The 20,325-nt window shown below is 26.2% G+C and overlaps 1 protein-coding gene across 1 annotated transcript; it reads left to right on the plus strand.

Moving 5' to 3' along the window:
• The first annotated feature begins 2,696 nt into the window (after window positions 1-2,696).
• On the plus strand, window positions 2,697-3,539 carry LOC126909161 (uncharacterized). Its single transcript, XM_050691608.1, has one exon. It carries the CDS (start codon window positions 2,697-2,699, stop codon window positions 3,537-3,539), a length of 843 nt encoding a protein of 280 aa, XP_050547565.1.
• Window positions 3,540-20,325: the final 16,786 nt, after the last annotated feature.

Below are 20,325 nucleotides of genomic sequence, written 5' to 3' on the forward strand. Positions count from 1 at the left end.
TCTCTTTAGACCCGATGACAATAAAGTGTTGGATATTGTAAACAATTTAAATTGTTTTAAAAAAATTGAAAAAGGTGTAAATAAGACACATTATGAACAAATTTTGGACGTTGAAAACATTATGTCAACCCTGTTACCAACATTTGCCAATAAAGAATCTGAAGCCCAATTTTTTGTTGACGATTTAAATAAAATATCATATGAAGACAAGAATCTTAATGACACAATTAGTAAGAAAAACTTAAATAAAATAAACGAATTTCAAAAAAAGTTTGATTACCCACCTTTAAGGGATAACTTTAAGAAAATCATTTTTTATCTACAGTATTTAGAAAATATATTTGAAGAGTATAATATTGAGATTACTTTGTCTTTTACTGAAACATTTCAGAATTACAAGAAACACTGTCATAAAAATTGTAATAAAATAGTGAACATAAAATTATAATTTGCATCAATATAATTTATTTTTTGTTGAATAATTGGAATAATAATTTTGTGTTGCTAAAATATTATAAATAAATGAAAAAACTTTATCACGCTTACAAATATGAAGTTTTATTTGGTAGTTTTTTTTTTAACGTATTTATTTGTACCATAAAGAAATAAAATATAATTATAAAAAAACTTGTAGCACAGTGGAGTCGTGACACAGAATGGAAGTGGGACAAGTATCTGCCAGTGACTAAAATCATTATCATATGAAACGCTTTAATGTAAACTTATAGATAGTGTTTAATTTTAAGTAACTGGTGTATTATTCCAAAAGCAAAATTAACTACTACTTTTTATTCTACTTCAATTGCCATTTGTACATAGATAAAAGGTCATCGGTATATTCTTTTTTTGACATTCTAGTACATAAAATAAGTTTTATTTTAAAATATATTTAAAAGACGCAGTTTTTTTTACAAATATTTTTGGTTTTAAAAATTCAAAAATGATTTTCTAAAATTTGAAGTGACATATTAATCAAAACAAGTACAAATTTATAATTAATATAAATTTGATTAATGTGAATTTTATATACAGTGTGATTTTTTTATCATAACCCACTCAATTACTTGCAAAATAATAATTTAAACATTTTTTTTTATTATTATCTTTAGTTACACATATTCTTGAATTTTTAACTATGTAATACTTTTTAAGTTCATCCCTTATGCCTTGGAGGGGGGTTAAATTTGTTTTTTTAAATTGTAACACATATTTTTAATTTAATAAAATGTTTGAGTTATTAATTTAGTAGTAAATGGCATTTGAATTTTTAATATAACTTAATTAGTTTATTAGATCTAATCATTTAAAGTTTCAAAATTTTGAGTTAATACATGTATAATACACATAGGATTGTAAATACAGGTAGCTAATTGGATTTTTATGATATCGATATTAGCAGGTACAAAACATTTTTATTATCAATTGTAGTAAGACACATTGTTATGAGTTTATAAATACACTAACTGATAATACAGAAAGTATATCTATTGATAATCAAAATTGATAATAAACAATCCGTGACTGAGACAGCAATGTCATTATTAGATCTAATCATTTAAATAATAATAATAATAAATGATTAGATCTAATAAACGAATTAAGTTATATTAAAAATTCAAATGCCATTTACTATTTAATTAAAAACTCAAACATTTTATTAAATTAAAAATATGTATTACCATTTAAAAAAAACAAATTTGACCCCCCTCCAAGGCATAAGGGATGAACTTAAAAAGTATTACATAGTTAAAAATTCAAGAATAATGTGTAACTAAAGATAATAAAAAAAAAAAATGTTTAAATTATTATTATTCTGCAAGTAATTGAGTGGGTTATGATAAAAAAATCACGCTGTATATTGGTGGACTCATTACTATGGAAAACCCTTAAAAGTGATTTAAAAATAAACAAAAAAATTTGAACACAATATTAAGAATATTTTTTTACTACGTCAGACATTTGCGTAAAAAAGATCCGGACACATTTTTTTTTAACTTTTAATATAATATGAAATTTAATTAAAAAAAAATTTGTGTTGATACATACATTTTTCAAAAAGTTCTAGCAATTTAAAATTGAACATTTTGATACAAAAATAGTAATTTTTAAACTACGGTAACCGTCTACATGTAGACGATAAGTTGTATCAAAAATTTCTTTTTTTCATTTATAGTAAGTAACAAGCTTTAATTTTACATATGATTAAGGATATATGATAAGGATTAAGGATTAATGATAAGGACATAGTATTTTCGAAACATTTTCAAAAGTTAAGATGAGAACATTGATTTCTGCAAAATAGTTGGTATTTTGAATTATCTTATCCCACCTCTTTTGGGCAGGGAAAGGGTCAGATTTTCAAAAATATTATTTCAAATAAAACCCAGCACAGTTGGGTCACGGCAAAGTGGTAATGTGACAGAGTTGGGTCTAGTATAGATGATGTGGCGGTCGAATGTCTAGAGAGTTCCGACGCCGCCTCTAGAAGATTCCTCTGACTATTTAAGGGCAAGATCGTCGCTCCAGTCAGTCAGTCGATCAGTCAATCACTTACGCATTCTGCCTTAGACGCGCTTCGTTTCTCGCTGTTATTTGTTAGTTCGTTGTAATATAGTATAGTTGTTATTAAATCATAAAAGTGTTTATTACTTCTATATATTACACCTCACTATATTGGTGACCTCGACGTGATAAGTATGAACGCCGAAGAACTACGCAATCAATTGGAGGAGTTATGTCAAGAAAACGCTCGCCTTGCAGCACTACAGGCACAGCAATATCCAACAGCTTCAGTGAATCGCGTTGCCGTCAAGTTGCCACCTTTCTGGTCCGAAAGACCGAGCTTATGGTTCTCACAGGTTGACTCGCAGTTTGCAATCTCGGGAATAACAAGTGAGGAAACAAAATTTAATTATGTTGTGGCTCAGCTTGATACGCGTTACGCCGCCGAAGTAGAGGATATTATTACTAACCCACCGCCTACTGAACGCTACAAACATCTACGCGCAAAACTCGTTGAACGGTTGTCTATCTCAGAAGAACAACGTGTGCGGCAACTCATCAATGAAGAAGAACTAGGTGACCGTAAGCCATCACAGTTCTTACGACATCTCCGTTCCCTTGCCGGCACTACTACATTACAAGACAATATTTTACGTCAACTTTGGCTCCGCCGTCTACCATCACATGCACAAGCTATTTTAACCGCACAATCAGAGCTTCCTCTGGATAAGGTAGCCGAGCTGGCTGACAAAATTGTTGAAGTGCAGCCAGCCCCCTCGCAATTCGTCCATGCTGTTGCCACGACGAACAATAAAAAGGAACTCGATGTTTTAGCCGCCATTGAAGCACTCGCAAAACAGGTAAGCGAATTATGTGCTAAACGCCCGCAACGTTCCCGCTCTAGGTCACGTAACCGTTCAAACGTGGAACTGACTAACGGCAAAGGATGGTGTTGGTATCATAGCACTTATGGAGAAAAGGCTGCCAAATGTAAGGCTCCCTGCAAGTATCAGGAAAACTCCAACGACAGTCAGTAGCGGCGGCAACAGACTGTCCGAACCCGAGCAGCCGCCTGTTTGTTACAGATCAAATAACAAAACGCCAATTTTTAGTCGACTCCGGTTCCGACTTATCTTGTTACCCTCAACGGCTACTACGGGAACGACGCCATGCCACCAATTACGACCTCAGCGCGGCCAACAACAGTACCATAAAAACTTACGGGACGGTCCATCTCAATTTGAATTTAGGACTTCGACGCAGTTTCCCGTGGAGTTTTATTGTCGCCGACGTGAGTACTCCTATCATTGGTTCCGACTTCATGGCATACTACCACTTGCTGCCGGATTGCCGTACCAAACGTCTTATTGATGGTGTCACAGGCTTGGCTGTGAATGGTAAGGTTTCCTCTGTAAATCAATGCAGCATAAAATCAGTTGCCAACACTTCCCCTTGGACTGCACTTCTCGCAGAATTTCCGGACATCACACGTCCCACCGGATTGCCCAGGACAATAAAACATCAAACAGTGCACCACATTGAGTGAGTGCACCTCACTATAATGATATCTGACAGTGATTAAAATCACTATCATAAAATCTGTATCGATGCAAATCTGTAGATAGTGTTTCATTTAGAGAAATTGGTGGATTATTCCAAAAGAAACATCAACTCTTATTTCTTTAATTATATCCTGATTAGTAGTTCTTTGATTTAAAAATATATGAATAAATACTAATTATAGTTTTTAAATTAAGTATGAAATTGTGAGGCCAGTTATGATGTATGGTTCATAGTGTTGGGCGGTTGATAAGAAAGTAGAGCAGAGAATAAGTGTAGCAGAGATGAGAATGCTTAGTTGGATGAGTGGAGTGACTAGAGAAGATAAAATATGGAACGAGAATATAAGAGGAAGTAATGGTGTTTATTTTATTAGTTAGTATTTTATTTACCAAAATGTATGTCTCTTTTATGATTATTCATAAAAATTTTCACTGGACCAATTTTCTGATAAATACATTAAAAGAACTCAAATTTAATCTAGTTGAGGAAGTCATCTTCAAAATTGAAAAAACCCTTCAATTTTAATTATGTAAAATTTACGATTTAAAAATTACGTATTTATAATACCTTGAAGAAAAGGGTTTAAGAATAAGTAGGAGTGAGACAGAGTATATAGAGTACGAGTTTGATAAAGGAGAACATGAGGTAGGTGAAATGAGGAGTTCAGTGACAATAGGCGAGGACGTGATAGGAGAGGTGGATAGTTTTAAGTATTTAGAATCAGTTGTGCAAGAGATCGTGGTATTGACGAGGATGTAAGACACAGTATTAAGTGAGTGTAGTTAAATGGAGAGAAGCGTCTGGTATGTTAAGCGATAAAATAATTCCAACGAGGCTGAAATGTAAATTCTATAAGACTGTAGTAAAACCAACTATGATGTATGGTTCAGAGTGTTGAGCAGTTGACAAGAGAGTAGAGCAGAGAATAAGTATAGTAGAGAGGAGAATGCTTAGATGGATGAGTGTAGTGACTAGAGAAAATAGGATAAGGAACGAACATATAGAGGGAGTTTAGATGTAACACCAATCGTAGATAAGATGACAGAAAATAGACTTAGATTGTTTAGTCATGTTATGAGGAGAGAAGAATCGGAAGCTGTAAGAACAGTTATAGAAATGAATTTTGAAGGAAGAAGAGATAGAGGAAGACCAAAAAAGAGTAGGAGGGATGCTATTGAATGCGATTTCAGGACAGCTAATGTGAGCGTAGAAGATGTGGGAGATCGTGTCAAGTGGAAGCTTAGGATAAGGGTGGCTGATCCCAAATAGTTGGGATTAAGGCAAAGAAAAAGAAAAATATTACCAGAAATTCCGGTGGCAATTGACATAATATGATTGTTGTTTCGGAATGTACAATTTAGCGTTTAGTTGGGTTTAAATAATATAGCGTCAAATCAATTACCTACTCTATCGCTTGTATATTAATATACACTACACTTTAATGATACAATAAATAAATAAACTCACACATACACACATATGCATTTATAACATTGTGTCTAACGTAAGTGTAACATGATAAAAAGTAACCGTAAAATGAAAAAAATGGAATATAAATTTTAGTACTCATATTAAATGTAATGAACATAACATAACATATAAAATATAATATAATTTTTTTGTTTAGAATTGTCGTTTAAACATCTTTTATACGAAACTTTTTTTTGTAAATTAAATATTTTTTTAGAAAATTAAAAAAGCTCATATTTTTGAACTTTTGCGAGGCTGTAAAAAAAAAGCTCAATTCCAATCAATGAGGACTATGTATGTCATTATACATATTTTAATTCAACTTTTAAAAAAACAAAATTTTTTCCGCAATTTTTCCTTTGTTGACTGGCCTAGATGTCAATTTTAAACTTGTAATTGAGCTAAAAGTTATGGTAATATATTCAATTTATTTTACTATAAACTTTCATAAATCTTTATCAAAAATTTTTCATCAACTTTAAAGAACCAAAAAAATAGGTTAAAATTGAAAATTTGGACTGATTATTTTTAACATATTAAAAATCAAATCAGTAATAATTTGAAAACAAATTTTTTTTTCTTTTAATTATTATTTTATATATATAATTAGTAATAATATAAAAAATTAGAAGTGATAGAAATAGTCTACTTGCAGATTTGAAAACAACGCGAAAATTTGATTTAGAAAAGTATATTTTTGCTTCTGATGAAAGTTCCTTGTAGTCCAGTGCATTTTTTTATAGTAACAAACAGTTTTTATTGAAAATTATTGTATCAAGCCCTTTAAATTTTTATACACGTAAAAGTAAAGCAAAATATAACTTCTTTATTATTTTTATAATTTCTCCGTTTAAATTACAATATTAAATATCAATTTCATACTAAATTTAATAATTATAATTAGTATATATTCATATATTATATTTTAAAATCAAAGAACTGCTAATCAGAATATAATTAAAGAAATAAGAGTTGATGTTGCTTTTGGAATAATCCACCAATTTCCTACTTAAACAAAAAAAAATTTGGTTGGGAATATTTTCTGTTATTCGTCAAAATTACTCCTTCGTTGACTAGAATAAATTATTAAATATAAAATTTTATGAGAATTAAAACAATGTTATTTTTAAGATTAATATGCAGTCAGGAAATTTTATAATTACTATTTAAAGTATATTTATCAGAAAAACTCATNATAATTACTATTTAAAGTATATTTATAAGAAACTCATTTTTTTTTTTGCATTTTTATCGTAATAGAACACATAAAATGAAAACATAGTAATCATTTCTAAGTAATTTTTGGTATTTAAAAAGATTCTACAATTGAAATATCCAGAACTGAATTAATTTTAATGATTTACTTTAACTAAAAAAAAAAAGTAATTATTTTGAATCCCTCTAGTGGGTAGGTAAAGGGTTAGATTTATAAAAAAAAAGCAAATGATAGATAAAGACATGCATCTAAAAAAAAAAAATATACTGATTTGATCATTTTTGATAAAGTTATAACAGTTAACAAAGTTATAAGTTTATACACTGGACTATAAGGAATTTTCATCAGAAACAAAAATATAATATTCTAAATCAATATTTTGCGATGTTTTCAAATGTGAAATTAGACTATTTCTATCACTTTTAAGTTTTAATATTATTAAAAAATAGAATTTACATATAAAAAATTCTCAGCTTCGCATCGAAGCTAAAAAATAATTAAGAACAAAAAAAATTGTTTTAAATTAACACTGATTTTGATTATTAATATGTTAAAAATAAGGAAAATGACATATTTAACCTATTTTTTTAATCGTTTAAAGTTGATTGTTGTAAATGTTTATAATAAAAAAAAATAATTATTTTACCATAACTTTTAGCTCAATTGGCNTAAAAATTATTTATTTTACCATAACTTTTAGCTCAATTGGCAAGTTTGACATTGACGAAAATTAAATAGACAATTTTATGACAATTAAAAAAATTGTATCGTTAAGATCAATATGCAGTCAGAAAGTTTTATAATTACTACTTATTATAAATTTATCAGAAAAGCTCAATATTTTTTTGCATTTTTATGGTAATAGATAACTTAAATAGAAGTAATAGTAATAATTTCCTAGTAAATTTTTTCGTTTGAAAAGATTCTACAATTGAAATATTGAGAACTTAATTAATTATAATGATTTACTTTAACTAAATGAACCAATTTAAACAAAGTTGTTAAAAAGATTTACTCAATTGAGCGTATTATAAAATTTGATTATATTTGTAAAAATAAAATTGTTGATTCAGGAGAAAAAACAATAATTTTTTTTAAAAATGATTTATATAGCAACATGTTACAAAAAAATTTGTAATATTATAGTCTAGTAGTAGCACACACAAATAGAGTTAATAAAATTATTAAATTACAAAGTAAAATGATTTAATTTTGTAGTTGAAACCTATCATTTCAAACTTCATTCGTTAATAAATATTTTGAAAACATTAGAAATTAATGATTTCAATTGTCTTTGTGGAGAACATGGAATAACTAACTGTTTAATTGATAGATTAGAATTTTTTTTCAATTTTTGAGGGTAATATCTTCAACTAGATACGAATTGTAGTAATTTAACGTATCGTTGAAAAAAGTAGGTCAAGTTAGAGCAGAGAAAATAAATGATAGTCACAAAAAAATATCTTTTCAGCTTTGCATCGAAGCTAAAACTTAAAATATAGTAAAATAATTTTAATACGAATAAGAAATTTCTTCTTGCAAGGGGCGACTAAAGTGATGGGATCCTAGATCTTTATTGAAGTTATTGAATCTAAATGAGATAAAATCAAACGAGTTAAAAATTTATACTAGCTTAAAAAGAATTAAGAAAAAATGCAAAAAATTCATTGCCATAACCGGATTGGAACCTCGTACCCCAAGCGTGTAAAACATAAATAATACCAACTCGGCAACTGTACGTTGCTTCCGTCGGTCGAAAAATTGGCTATTTAAGCTAATTCAAATTTCAAAGTTATTTTTCTTGACTTAAAAGAAACAAACAAATTTAAATAAGTTTAACTTTCTATGTTATATTAATTTTAATTTATATAATATTTATGAAAATCTATACTCCCCTTGTCAGGTATTTTAAAATAAAATAAAATACAATACTCAGAATTTTACCACAAAAATAGCGAATTTTTGAATACGGTAGTCATTTTAGCATGAAGACAAATCCAGAGGTCAAAGTACTACTGTACTTTACATAACATGGACTAACATTTGTTACTACAGGAAAATTGTATAAAAATAAAAAATTATATATTTAATTATTTATAATATACAAATATAAAATGGGAAATGGATTTATTTTAAAAATAAAGTATGTCGAATGACAGAGGTATTCATCATAAAAAAATTGTATTAATCCATATATTTTTCAAAAAGTTATAGCATTATAAAATTAAAAATATAACAATTTTTATTAACTTTGATATTAGTTTTTACTAAGAATACAAACTTAAGTCCCAATTTTTTTTTTCATGATAAATTATATTACATAGGTTTAATTTAAGATATAAATAGAATTTTTGTAAAAATATTATTATTTTAAATCCCCCATGTGGGCAGATTAAGGATCAGATTTATAAAAAATATACTAAATGATAGGTAAGAACATTATGCAGCTATAAAAAAAAATTATATTGATATAATAATTATTGAAAAAAGTTATGGCAGTTTCAAGTTAAAAAATTTCAAAAATTAGCAATTTTTAAATTTGTAATTTATTTGAATATTTCCCCCATTTACGGGAAACAAGGGAAATATTATCAATTTTTGAAGGCAATATCTTTGACATGATACGATTTGTGATCTTTTAACGTATTGTTGTAAGAAATCGGTTCGGTGAGAGCTAAGACAAAGTGGTAACAGACACAAAAAAAAAAAAAAATTATATCATAGTAAAATTAATACTTTCTCATCTTTGCATCGAAGCTAAAAGGAAATTACTTAAGATTTCAATATAAAAAAATAATTTTGATTTGTTAATTTTTAACTAAAATATGACAATTTTTAAAAAATAAAAGGAAAAATTATTTTGAAATTTACCTATTTTAAAATTCGTTATTTTTGAGTGAATCTTCCTCATTTACGGGGATCAAGGGAAATTTTTTCAATATTTGATGGTAATGTTTTCAATTAGATACGATATGTGATCTTTTAAAGTATTTTTGAAGAAAATTGGTCCTGTAAGAGCTGAGAAAAAGTAATGACAGACACAAAAAAAAAACCCCAGCACAGGGGGGTCGCGGCACAGTGGTGACATGGTATAGTTGGATCAAGTATAATAATATCTGACAGTGATTAAAATCACTATAAAAAAANTAAGGGAAATTTTTTCAATATTTGATGGTAATGTTTTCAATTAGATACAATATGTGATCTTATAAAAAAAAAAACGCTTCGATGCAAATCTTTAGATAATGTTTAATTTTAAAAAATTGGTGGATTATTCCAAAAGCTACATGATCTGCTATTTTCTTATTAATATCCTGCATGAAAAAGGGATTATTAAAAAATATTATTTCTCATAAAAAAATTGTGCTGATCCATACACTTTTCAATAAGTTATAGTATTATAAAGTTAAAAATGTAAAAAATAATATCAAGAATTTTCACACGAAAATAGCATTTGGTAGTCATTTTCACCACGAAGACAAGTACAGAAAAAGGGTCAGATTTACAAAAAAAATATACCAAATGATAAGTAAAAACATCAAACATCTATATAAAAAAAATTATATTGATATGTTCTTTTTTAAAAAAGTTAGAGCATTATTAAGCTAAAAATATGAAAAATATTATTTTACAAAAATCGTAATTTTTTATTAACTTTGATGTCAACTTTCACCACGAAGACAAGTCCAGAGGTCAAATTTTTTTTTTCAAATTAAAGTACATTACATAAGCTTTAATTTAAGATATATATAAAAGTGTCAGACCTTCCGGAACATTTTCAAAAGTTAAGTTGAAAAAGTAAATTTTTTGTGAAAAAGTTGTCATTTTAAATCCCCCCCTGTGGGCAGGTTAAGTGTCAGATTTACAAAAAAAATATACCAAATGATAAGTAAAGACATCAAGCATCTATGAAAAAAAACTATATTGATTTGTTCATTTTTGAAAAATGATGGCAGTTTTTAGTAAAAAAAATTGAAAAAGTTTCGAAAATTAGCGATTTTTAAATTTGTAATATTTTTAGAGGTTTCTCCCATTTACGGGGAACGATGGAAATTTTTTCAATTTTTGATGGTAATGTCTTGGCTAGATACAATTTGTGATCTTTTGATGTATCGTTGAAAGAAATCCGTTGGGTGAGAGCTGAGAAAAAGTGATAACAGACACAAAAAAAAAAAAAAACACATCATAGTAAAACCAATACCTTCTCAGCTTCGCATCGAAGCTAANAAAAAAAAAAAAACACATCATAGTAAAACCAATACCTTCTCATCTTTGCATCAAAGCTAAAATACACACATCATGGTAAAATGGACATATTCTGAGCTTAGCATCGAATATAATAAAATGTCTTATATAACCTCCAAATATCCATTCTAATTGTCAATATTATATTCATAACCGAAAAATAAAAAATTTACAACAAATAACTAACAATAAATATATTTTTATGTTTCCTTATATGCTGTAAGGTATTATTGCAGCAAACAAATTCTTTGATTTCACCATTGTCTTTTTTACAGTTTAATAGTTAATGGTAGATATTTTAGTTTCATAAGATTTTTGTTCCTAGGTGTCCGTTTAGAAAAAAATTTTCTACAATTTTTTTCACTACTAGTCAACTTCATGACAGAGGGAAATTGAATATTTTTTACTAATTTACCTTGTTTCAAAAATTTCCTTTTAATAATTATAGTGTAATGTACTAACTATACAATTGTTATAGTTTAATATATCATTTTGTATTGTAAAATTACTATTAAAATCTAGTTATTAAGAAATTTTTTTGTAGTTGTATTCTTAATATAGATTTTTTAACAGTTAATGCGTAAAACATATTTTATTAAAACGTAGTAGACGATACAATATACAGAATGATTAATTTATCATAAGCCACTCGATTACTCCCAAAATAAATACAATATTTTAGTTACATTTATTTCTTGATCAGCTAATAATTACTTTTTAGAATCATCCCTTATAACTTAAAGGTGTGTCAACTTTGTTTTTTTAAATGGCAACATATATATATATATATATATATAACTATCTTATAAAACAGGAAATAATCTTTTTTTTTCTTTATTAATATATACACAATCAGCACAATTAGAGTATTAGCTAATGACAATGAAGAATGAAATTTTGAATGATGAAGCCACCTACCGATGACGCTTACGCCTTTTAATTATTTTGTTTTAACCTTATTTTTTTTGTTAGGAATTAAGTAAGTCTCTTCCCTATTTACGCTTAAGGCGAGGAGGGTTACCAGGGATGGTTAATGAAGCTAGATTTTTTATAAGTTTGTTTGGATGAGAGTTAAAGCGTAGGTGGAAACGTTAATAATAATTTTTTGCCTCTTCCTGAATTGTTTTCATGTGTAGGTCTTTATGCAAAGAGTGATTATATGATGGAGAATCGGTAATTTTTCTTAGTATTTTATTTTGGAACCGTTGAATTTTATTTAGATTAGAAATTTTTGCGTTGCCCATAGCTGTAAGCCGTACGTCCAGATTGACTTTAGGAGAGATTTGTAAAGGAGTAGTTTGATATTTAGTTTTGAGTGTTTGTTGTTGACGATTAGGGTTTTGTGCATTTGTAAGCGGGAGTTTAATTGTGATGTTTGGGTTTTGATGTGATGAGCCCAGGTAAGATGGCGATCAATAGTCAGCCCGAAATATTTAACGTTTAGGTATAAGGGGATCCGATTACCAAAAGGTGATACCTCTGGACATGGTGCTAATTTAAGTGTAATGTAGTATGTACTGGTTTGGCTTGGTTTATTTTAAAACGTAACTTTTTGTACCAATCTTCCATTAGTGAAAGATGGTTTTGTAGGTTTTTGGAGGCTATAATAGGATCCGGACTGGATGATATTATGACTTTATCGTCCGCATAGTCTGCTATGACTGTGCTGAGGAGTTGAGTGCTGATATTTTTATCATTAGTCATTTCCTGACCATACTCCACACGTAGGTATAAAAATAAGAATAACTTCGAAAGTATTAGTCAAAAGTTGTTACCGGCCAGTCATTTTCTCAATTAGATTATTTTTTATTTTATAAGCCAGTTAAATATGTATGATACAATTAAAAAAAAAAAAGTTAATATCCTTTCAAATTATATGGATTGATTCTAAAAAATAATTAGATTATAAATAAAAAAACTAAAAAAAATCTAACATTTTTTTTTTCAATATTGTATTTATTTGGAAGTAATCAATTGGATTATGAAAAATATGTTCATCTTATGAATTATGAATGTTTAGTATAGGCACTATAATATACTTTTAGGCATGTGAGTTTTTGAAGGCCTACCAATATTATCATATGAAAAACATGAGAAAAGTGTTTTTATATAGAAAAATTCTACTTTAAGCACATAAATACCCATCTGATTGAATTAAGTTTTCACAGAATATTTAGAGTACGAAAATGCAATAAGTTTAATTGAAGAATCAAGAGACTATTTAACTTATTACTGAAGGTCACAGTACACATATATTTTTAGAATTAATTCAAAACATTAAAGTTAAGATTAATGATAAATAATTAGATTTCATTCGATTTTATTCTTGAATATACCAACTTCATCAAACACAAAATATTTCTAAAAGAAAATAAAATAAACGGAGTTTTCATATGATAATTAAATGGTATTAAATAATAATTTTTTGTAAACATTTGTTAAAGCATAAAATATGAATACTCTTTTAGAAAAAAAAATGAATATATCTTTAACAGATTGTTCACAGAACAGTATAGCGCCTCTCAAATTCTTATAATTATATAAATAATTAATTATAAAATTATTATACGTAAAATCTAACAAACCATCGTATTAATCATTAAAATACAATAAGATTACATTGTATTATTGCTTCAGTTACTTTGAAAATATTATATTCAACAGTATAGATTTTTTTTATCAGAGATAACACTCCAACTCAACTTTAAAGATACACAAAATTGGTTAAACTTGATGAAACAGTCAAAATTTCATAAAAATCGTTTTTGTGTGTTATTCATAAAACTCAAAAAATGTACATTTAATAGTCAGTTTTTGAATAAAAAACAATCAATGCTTTTACATTAAAGTCATCTCATTTCATCTCATCTCATTCGACATTTGCTAATAAATCTAAATCATATATCTATCATATATCATATATCGAAAAATCTGTAATATTTTATATTACAATTAATTTAGAAACTTCCTTATCATAATCATACAATTATATACAGAATACTCCATATAACAAGTGATACATAAAGTAACATTATTTGTAAAGACTTCATATATTATACATTCAGATATATTGTAAATGCCTATTTGTTTCAACATATTATGAAAATTTTTTTTAATGAAACAACTATAATAACTAACGCAGGTTTATGTAAAAATTTTATTAGGTTTTTGTAAAGCAAATTGTATATTAATAAATACCTCAAAAAGTAAATGACAAACATATGCTGCACGTAAATCAAAAATAATTTTAAGTGTGTAAAAAAATTTGTATGGCTTTATGCATTACTATAAAAAAAACTGTTAGTTATTTAAAAATAAATTTACTGATCTGCTAGGAAGTTTCACCAAAGACCAAAATATACTTTACTATACCCAATTTTGTGCAAATTAAAAATCTACAAGTTGAGCTAAAATAATGTTTAAAAATTCAACAATTTTAAATTATAAACTTTTATAAAAATCCAATAAAAAAAAAAAAATAGCTAAAAACAATAGCACAGTGTGAACGTGGCATAGTTAGAACAAGTATAAATGATATTTGACAGTAATTAAAATAACATCATAAGAAGTAATATTTCAAATCTATAGATAGTGTTTAATTTTAAGAAATTATTGCAAAAGCAAGATTAACTCCTATTTAATAATATTAAGAAAAAAATTTTATTCGATAGGTGAGGTTAGAATCTAATACCTCTGACAATATATACTGTGTTGTGACCGATGCACAGTGGGACCAAACGCTGATTTAGCTGGCCAAAAGTACCATTTTTAAATCAACTAATAAAAATTTTTTTTTTATTATATCCTTATAAGGTCATGTACAAAAATTCAAGGCCATAAATTGATACAGTAATGGTTGAGTGCTATTTAAATATCACAACACTGTATTTTTTTTGTTTTTTTCTAGGATTTTTATTATTTCTTCAATCATTTTTTCCTGCTTAATTAAAAACCTTAATTTTTTTTTTTTTTTTTTTAATGTTTAAAAAGTCATCGGCTTTCGAATTTACTCAGAAAAAATTTTTTTTTTTTTTAATTTTAATAATTTTTTACACACAAAAAAATGCAAATACTTATTTTACATTGTTTTTTAAAGAGTTTAACTCAAAATTACGCAATATTACGATTACACCAATACATGCATGTTGTAGAAAATTTCTTAAGCTACTATTAAAAAAAAAAAAATTTGCGTCAGATTGAATTTGAGCCGTGCAATAGTTAAATTTGTAATCAACCATTAATTAACTATCCATAAAATAATAAATCTAATATAATTATCGTACTTAGCATAAAAAATTTAACTTCTAGAATCTTTTTTTTAAACGAATATGCGTTTTCCAAAAAATAAAATGAAAATAAATAATTAAAAATAAACAAAATCAGTTATAACGTATTTTAAGACTTTTACATGTTTTTTACTGTATGTAGTGTTTTTGTGGGCTATTTATTGAGAAAACAACAATGAAGTTATTATTTTTGAATTTCTTGTAAAATTTCCTTTACTTGAGTTTTACTTTTATTATTCTAAGTTAATAGAAAAAAAAATTATGAGACATAGATCAGTTATTTCTATTAAATTTGACTCTTCGACTCAACTTAATAGGCCCGGGGGGACGGGTTAACCTTAACGGATCGGTCCCAAATTTTGCACAGCTAATTTTTTTTACCATTAAAAAAAAATTAAGGGGTAGCGTAAAAAAAAAAAGACATTCGATTTTTGAGGGCCACCCTAATATATATATAGTATTACTATTTTTACAGTTGCCACAGCTATACCTACAACCAAAGAAAAACCTCAATCAATTTTGATAGAGAAATTTTATCAAGGGTTTATGATAATGTTTTATTAATACGAACAAAATAACTATTTTTATGAATAATTATTGTTCAAGACAAGAAAAAAAATTATCATATTGATAAATATATTATAGGTTCAATAGTAATGATATATTTATCAAATTGAACAATAAATTTATTATATAGATCGAGGTTTTTCTCTGGGTGTACGCGTTTTGAGAACGTGGCAAAGTTAAATAAGGGATTTCATATATTTCTAACAATAATTCCATTGTGTGGCATTTTATGACTTCATTGAATAAACATTACCTAAAAAATTGTTACTAGTAGATCGAGCAAGATGATACTTTTAGGCATTTTCGTAATATACAGAGTGATTCATAAGGGATAAGACACTCGATTACTCAGTAACTATTGAAAATTTTTAATTTTTGTAAAGAGAAAAATTATTAAGCTTATAAAACTCTACAATAATATGAAGTTAAATAATTTTTTTTTATCCCTTCAGGGATAAAAATGTTTATTTATAATTTTTTTAAATGGGAACCACTATTTTTGATTTAATAATATGATAGAAAAAAAAATTACAAATAATTTTGTTCTTACAATTTTTTTTATCCGAACAACCGTTTACGTTTTATAATTGTTTAAAGATTTTGATTTCAAGAATAAATATTGTCATATATTACGTTTCATAAAGTCGGTGGCAGTGCAACCAGTATTTTTGATTGCACTGTGGTGACAATAATAGGTTATGATAGCTCACAAATTATTTTTTATGGTAGTTATTCAGAAAAATATCCAGGCCGGTTTTTCGACAATGTATATTATTAACTATCGTTTAGTATAAGAGTATGTCTTTTAATAAACGTTCATTTTGAAAGATAGGATACGATGGGTACAATAAAATTATACATGTTTTATCTGTTTTATCGTAAACACAGCTTGTATTTTTATCAACATATGTATATGGAAATTCTGTCTAAATATCAAAGTACCTTTGTACCATGGTCAGTCGTTATGCTTTTCAAAATTACATAATTATGAAGTGATTTTGAATATCACTTAATGATATATGTATAAAATAGACAATATACATTTTATAAAAAGATTTAATGCTCTAAAAGTTAATAAATCAAAAGTTTATCTTTAGAAAAATAAAATAAAATTTTAAATCAATATTATTATTAATAGTATATTGGATCATGTTTTTAAAACAATTGCAAATTTAAAAAAGAAAATATTAAAGAATCTAAAAAAGAAAAAACGAGCAAAATTATTTTTCTACCACCAACATAAATCAGGAGGGAAAGAAAGTATACCCCCCTGAATTATGTTGGTGGTAGCGTGGACACTAGTTGGACATTGAGTGATGGTACGATATCTGGCCGCACCGACGTTACGAAACACGCTCTCGAAGAAAAGTGCCCNGCGATATTTGGCCGCACCGACGTTACGAAACACGCTCTCGAAGAAAAGTGCCCAATCTCACCTATCCTGAAAAATGCGTTACAAACACCGCTGCGACGAGATTCGAACCACCTACCAGAAAATCGGTATTTTACCCAATGTTGCTAGTGCTCACGGTGACGTCATGAAGCAAAAATGTACTTATTTAAATGACACAGATTGAAGAGTTTATACATGACTTATTATCAATAAAATTATAATAGATGCATTCCTTGTCTGGTCAAAGATTTTTTTAATTTTTCAGCGGATTTAAAATATTTTTCATTTTAATAATACCTTGGTAAATTCAATCTTAGTACCAATGGTCAATTTGTTTATAAAATTTAATCAAATTATATAAACTCGTTAATGTTTTATTTAAATATTTAATGAGTTCTTTATTATTCTGTAATGATAATCATAAAACCGTTTATGTTAGATGTACATTAATTGTTTTAATTAATATAAAATTATGTTTTTTTAATGAAAGCATAATTTTTTTATTTATTAATTCCCACCACTATAACAACAAAAATCTGTTTCAAAAGCACATAAATTGCAATAATAAGTTTAGTAATATGATATCAATTTACTAATGATTTTTTATTGTCAAAACAAATTTGTTTCCTATTATATTAACAGATTAAAAATAGGGGTTCCCAATTATAAAAATTATAATTTTTAACTTTAATTTTTTTAAGTCAGCATCAATTGAATTAATTTAAAAAAATATATATATATCAAATTTTCTAATTTGTAAGAATACATAAAATGACCGAAATTTTTATTTAGATGATCTTTATTTTTTCTTTGTTAAACATAATTAGGGGTTTATTTCNTCATTCTTTTTTTGTTAAACATAATTAGGGGTTTATTTCATATTCAATAAAATGTATCTTTGTAGTTTTAAAAACCTAATATTTTTTTATTTTCAAAAATTTTAATTCTCAATAGTTCTTCAGAAATCGAGTGTCATATCCTTCACTGATCTTCTCGTAAACATATACATTTATGAATAATAAATGATGCGTTAGTAAAAAATTGCAAATTGTTTAAAAAAAATATTACTCACTAATAGTAGAAGAATCAAATAAAACAACTCAATAATTCATATAATAAACTTCAGTAAAACGTGTTTTGTAAACATCTAATTAATGAAAGTGAAGCTTTATTAATAAAAGTAATCAGATGTGACTTTATGAATAGCTCATATGTATATTATACTTGGTACTTCAACATAAAATTTTGAAGAAAAATATTCCATAATTTTTATAATATTAACAATAACGTATTATGATATTCATTTTTAACACGTTTATATTAGTTTCATGTATAGTTTAACCAACATACATGTTATTANAACACAACACTCTTAATGCAAAGGATTGTAAATTCATGTAAGTCTAAGCACGATTACATTTAGAAGGTTAATTTTAGGTTATAATTATACTTATATGTATATGGTAGTATTTTAGTTATTTTAGAGGAGCAGTTTTCAATTTGCGCGTATAAAAACTTCCCTTTTTTCCTTTTCCCGCTAATCAGGTAAAACCAAACTTTTTAATATAAAAAAAAAAGATAAAGAGCGCGTATTTTTATGAATACTGGCAATAATGAATATTCAGTGTTTTTATACTTTTTACCCACTTAAATTTTAAATAACTTTTTAATAATTTTTCAATAAAAAAAAATTATTAATAATTGACCCTTCCTAGAGATGCTAGAAGTAACTTATCCCATTATAACTCCTATCGGCTATAAGAACTCGGCTAAGTTTCATCGCTATCAATGTGTACATTATTTTTTTTGCAGTACATTGGTATGTTAGTTAATTAACTATTTTAATAACTATATTTACTACTTACACAATATCAAGAATCAATTTATACGATTTAAAAGAGTTCTAATTTCAAAATAAAGAGTAAATCAATTATCTAATTAGTTGTTATTTCATGTTTAAATTAATTTGATATTTATCACTGTTCTTAAACTAAAATCATAGATTTAAATTCAAAACTTATTTTTTAGTATGTTAAATATTCTTAGAATTTCACTGTATTACCAAAACCATATTAAATTTTATTTTGANGTATTACCAAAACCATATTAAATTTTATTTTGATAAATTAAACCATAAAAATTCAAATCAGTTATTGTTTTTAAAATGGTACAATTTTCAATTTTTTAATGCTGTACAAGATACAAAAAAATAAACTTAATACTTAATCAGTCAATAATAGATATAATATTATTTACATTTCAATATTATTTTGTATTAAAATAAAAAAATAACAAGGTAAAATTAAAAATTACACTTTTAAAGAGAATTTAATCAACTATACAGAAATATTTACAAAATTAGTTATTAATAAAGTAAAAAATTTAATTTTAAATGGCTTATAATACATTGTTACTAATATTTTTACATTAAAATTTGCTAGATATTTCCTACAATAATTACATTACATAAATATTTTTGGATCCAATCGTAATCTTAATTTAATTGAATAATCCATTACATAATTAATCCATAAAGTTATTATATTAGTATAGAAAAATGTTTTGCAATATTTTAATTATAAAGTTATAATTACTAATTTGTATTATATCTTGTCTATATTCTGATAAATACATTATTATTAGAACAAAAAATTTATAATTAATACTATACTTACATTTAAAATGAATAAATATGTGTACATAGAAATAATTAACAACTATCAAATACTATATTTTTTGTGGGCCTCAACAAAATGACACTTTTGATCGTTTGTCTATTAAGGTCAGAGTTGGGTCAGTATAATACACAAAAGTATAAGTATTAGATGTACATATTACACATCGACTTTTTTACAAACAATACTCATATCATGACAAATGATTCATAATTAAAAATAGATTATTTTTTTAATTTATATTAAAATATTGTATTTATTTAATTAATTTTTACTTCACTTTAAAAATATAATCATATAATCGGTGAAATCCCAAAAAATTTCCACAAGAATGACTAACACATAATTTATCACACAAAACATAAAAAGTTAATATTTTGTTTATTTTATGAGATCATAAACTGATGT

Source organism: Daktulosphaira vitifoliae, unplaced genomic scaffold (assembly GCF_025091365.1).
Source record: "Daktulosphaira vitifoliae isolate Bord-2020 unplaced genomic scaffold, ASM2509136v1 Scaffold_1, whole genome shotgun sequence".
NCBI lineage: Eukaryota > Metazoa > Arthropoda > Insecta > Hemiptera > Phylloxeridae > Daktulosphaira > Daktulosphaira vitifoliae.

What these genes read in the sequence shown, in the direction of transcription:
- LOC126909161 (XM_050691608.1), top strand. Translation starts at nt 2,697, where the DNA reads ATGAACGCCGAAGAACTACGCAATCAATTGGAGGAGTTATGTCAAGAA.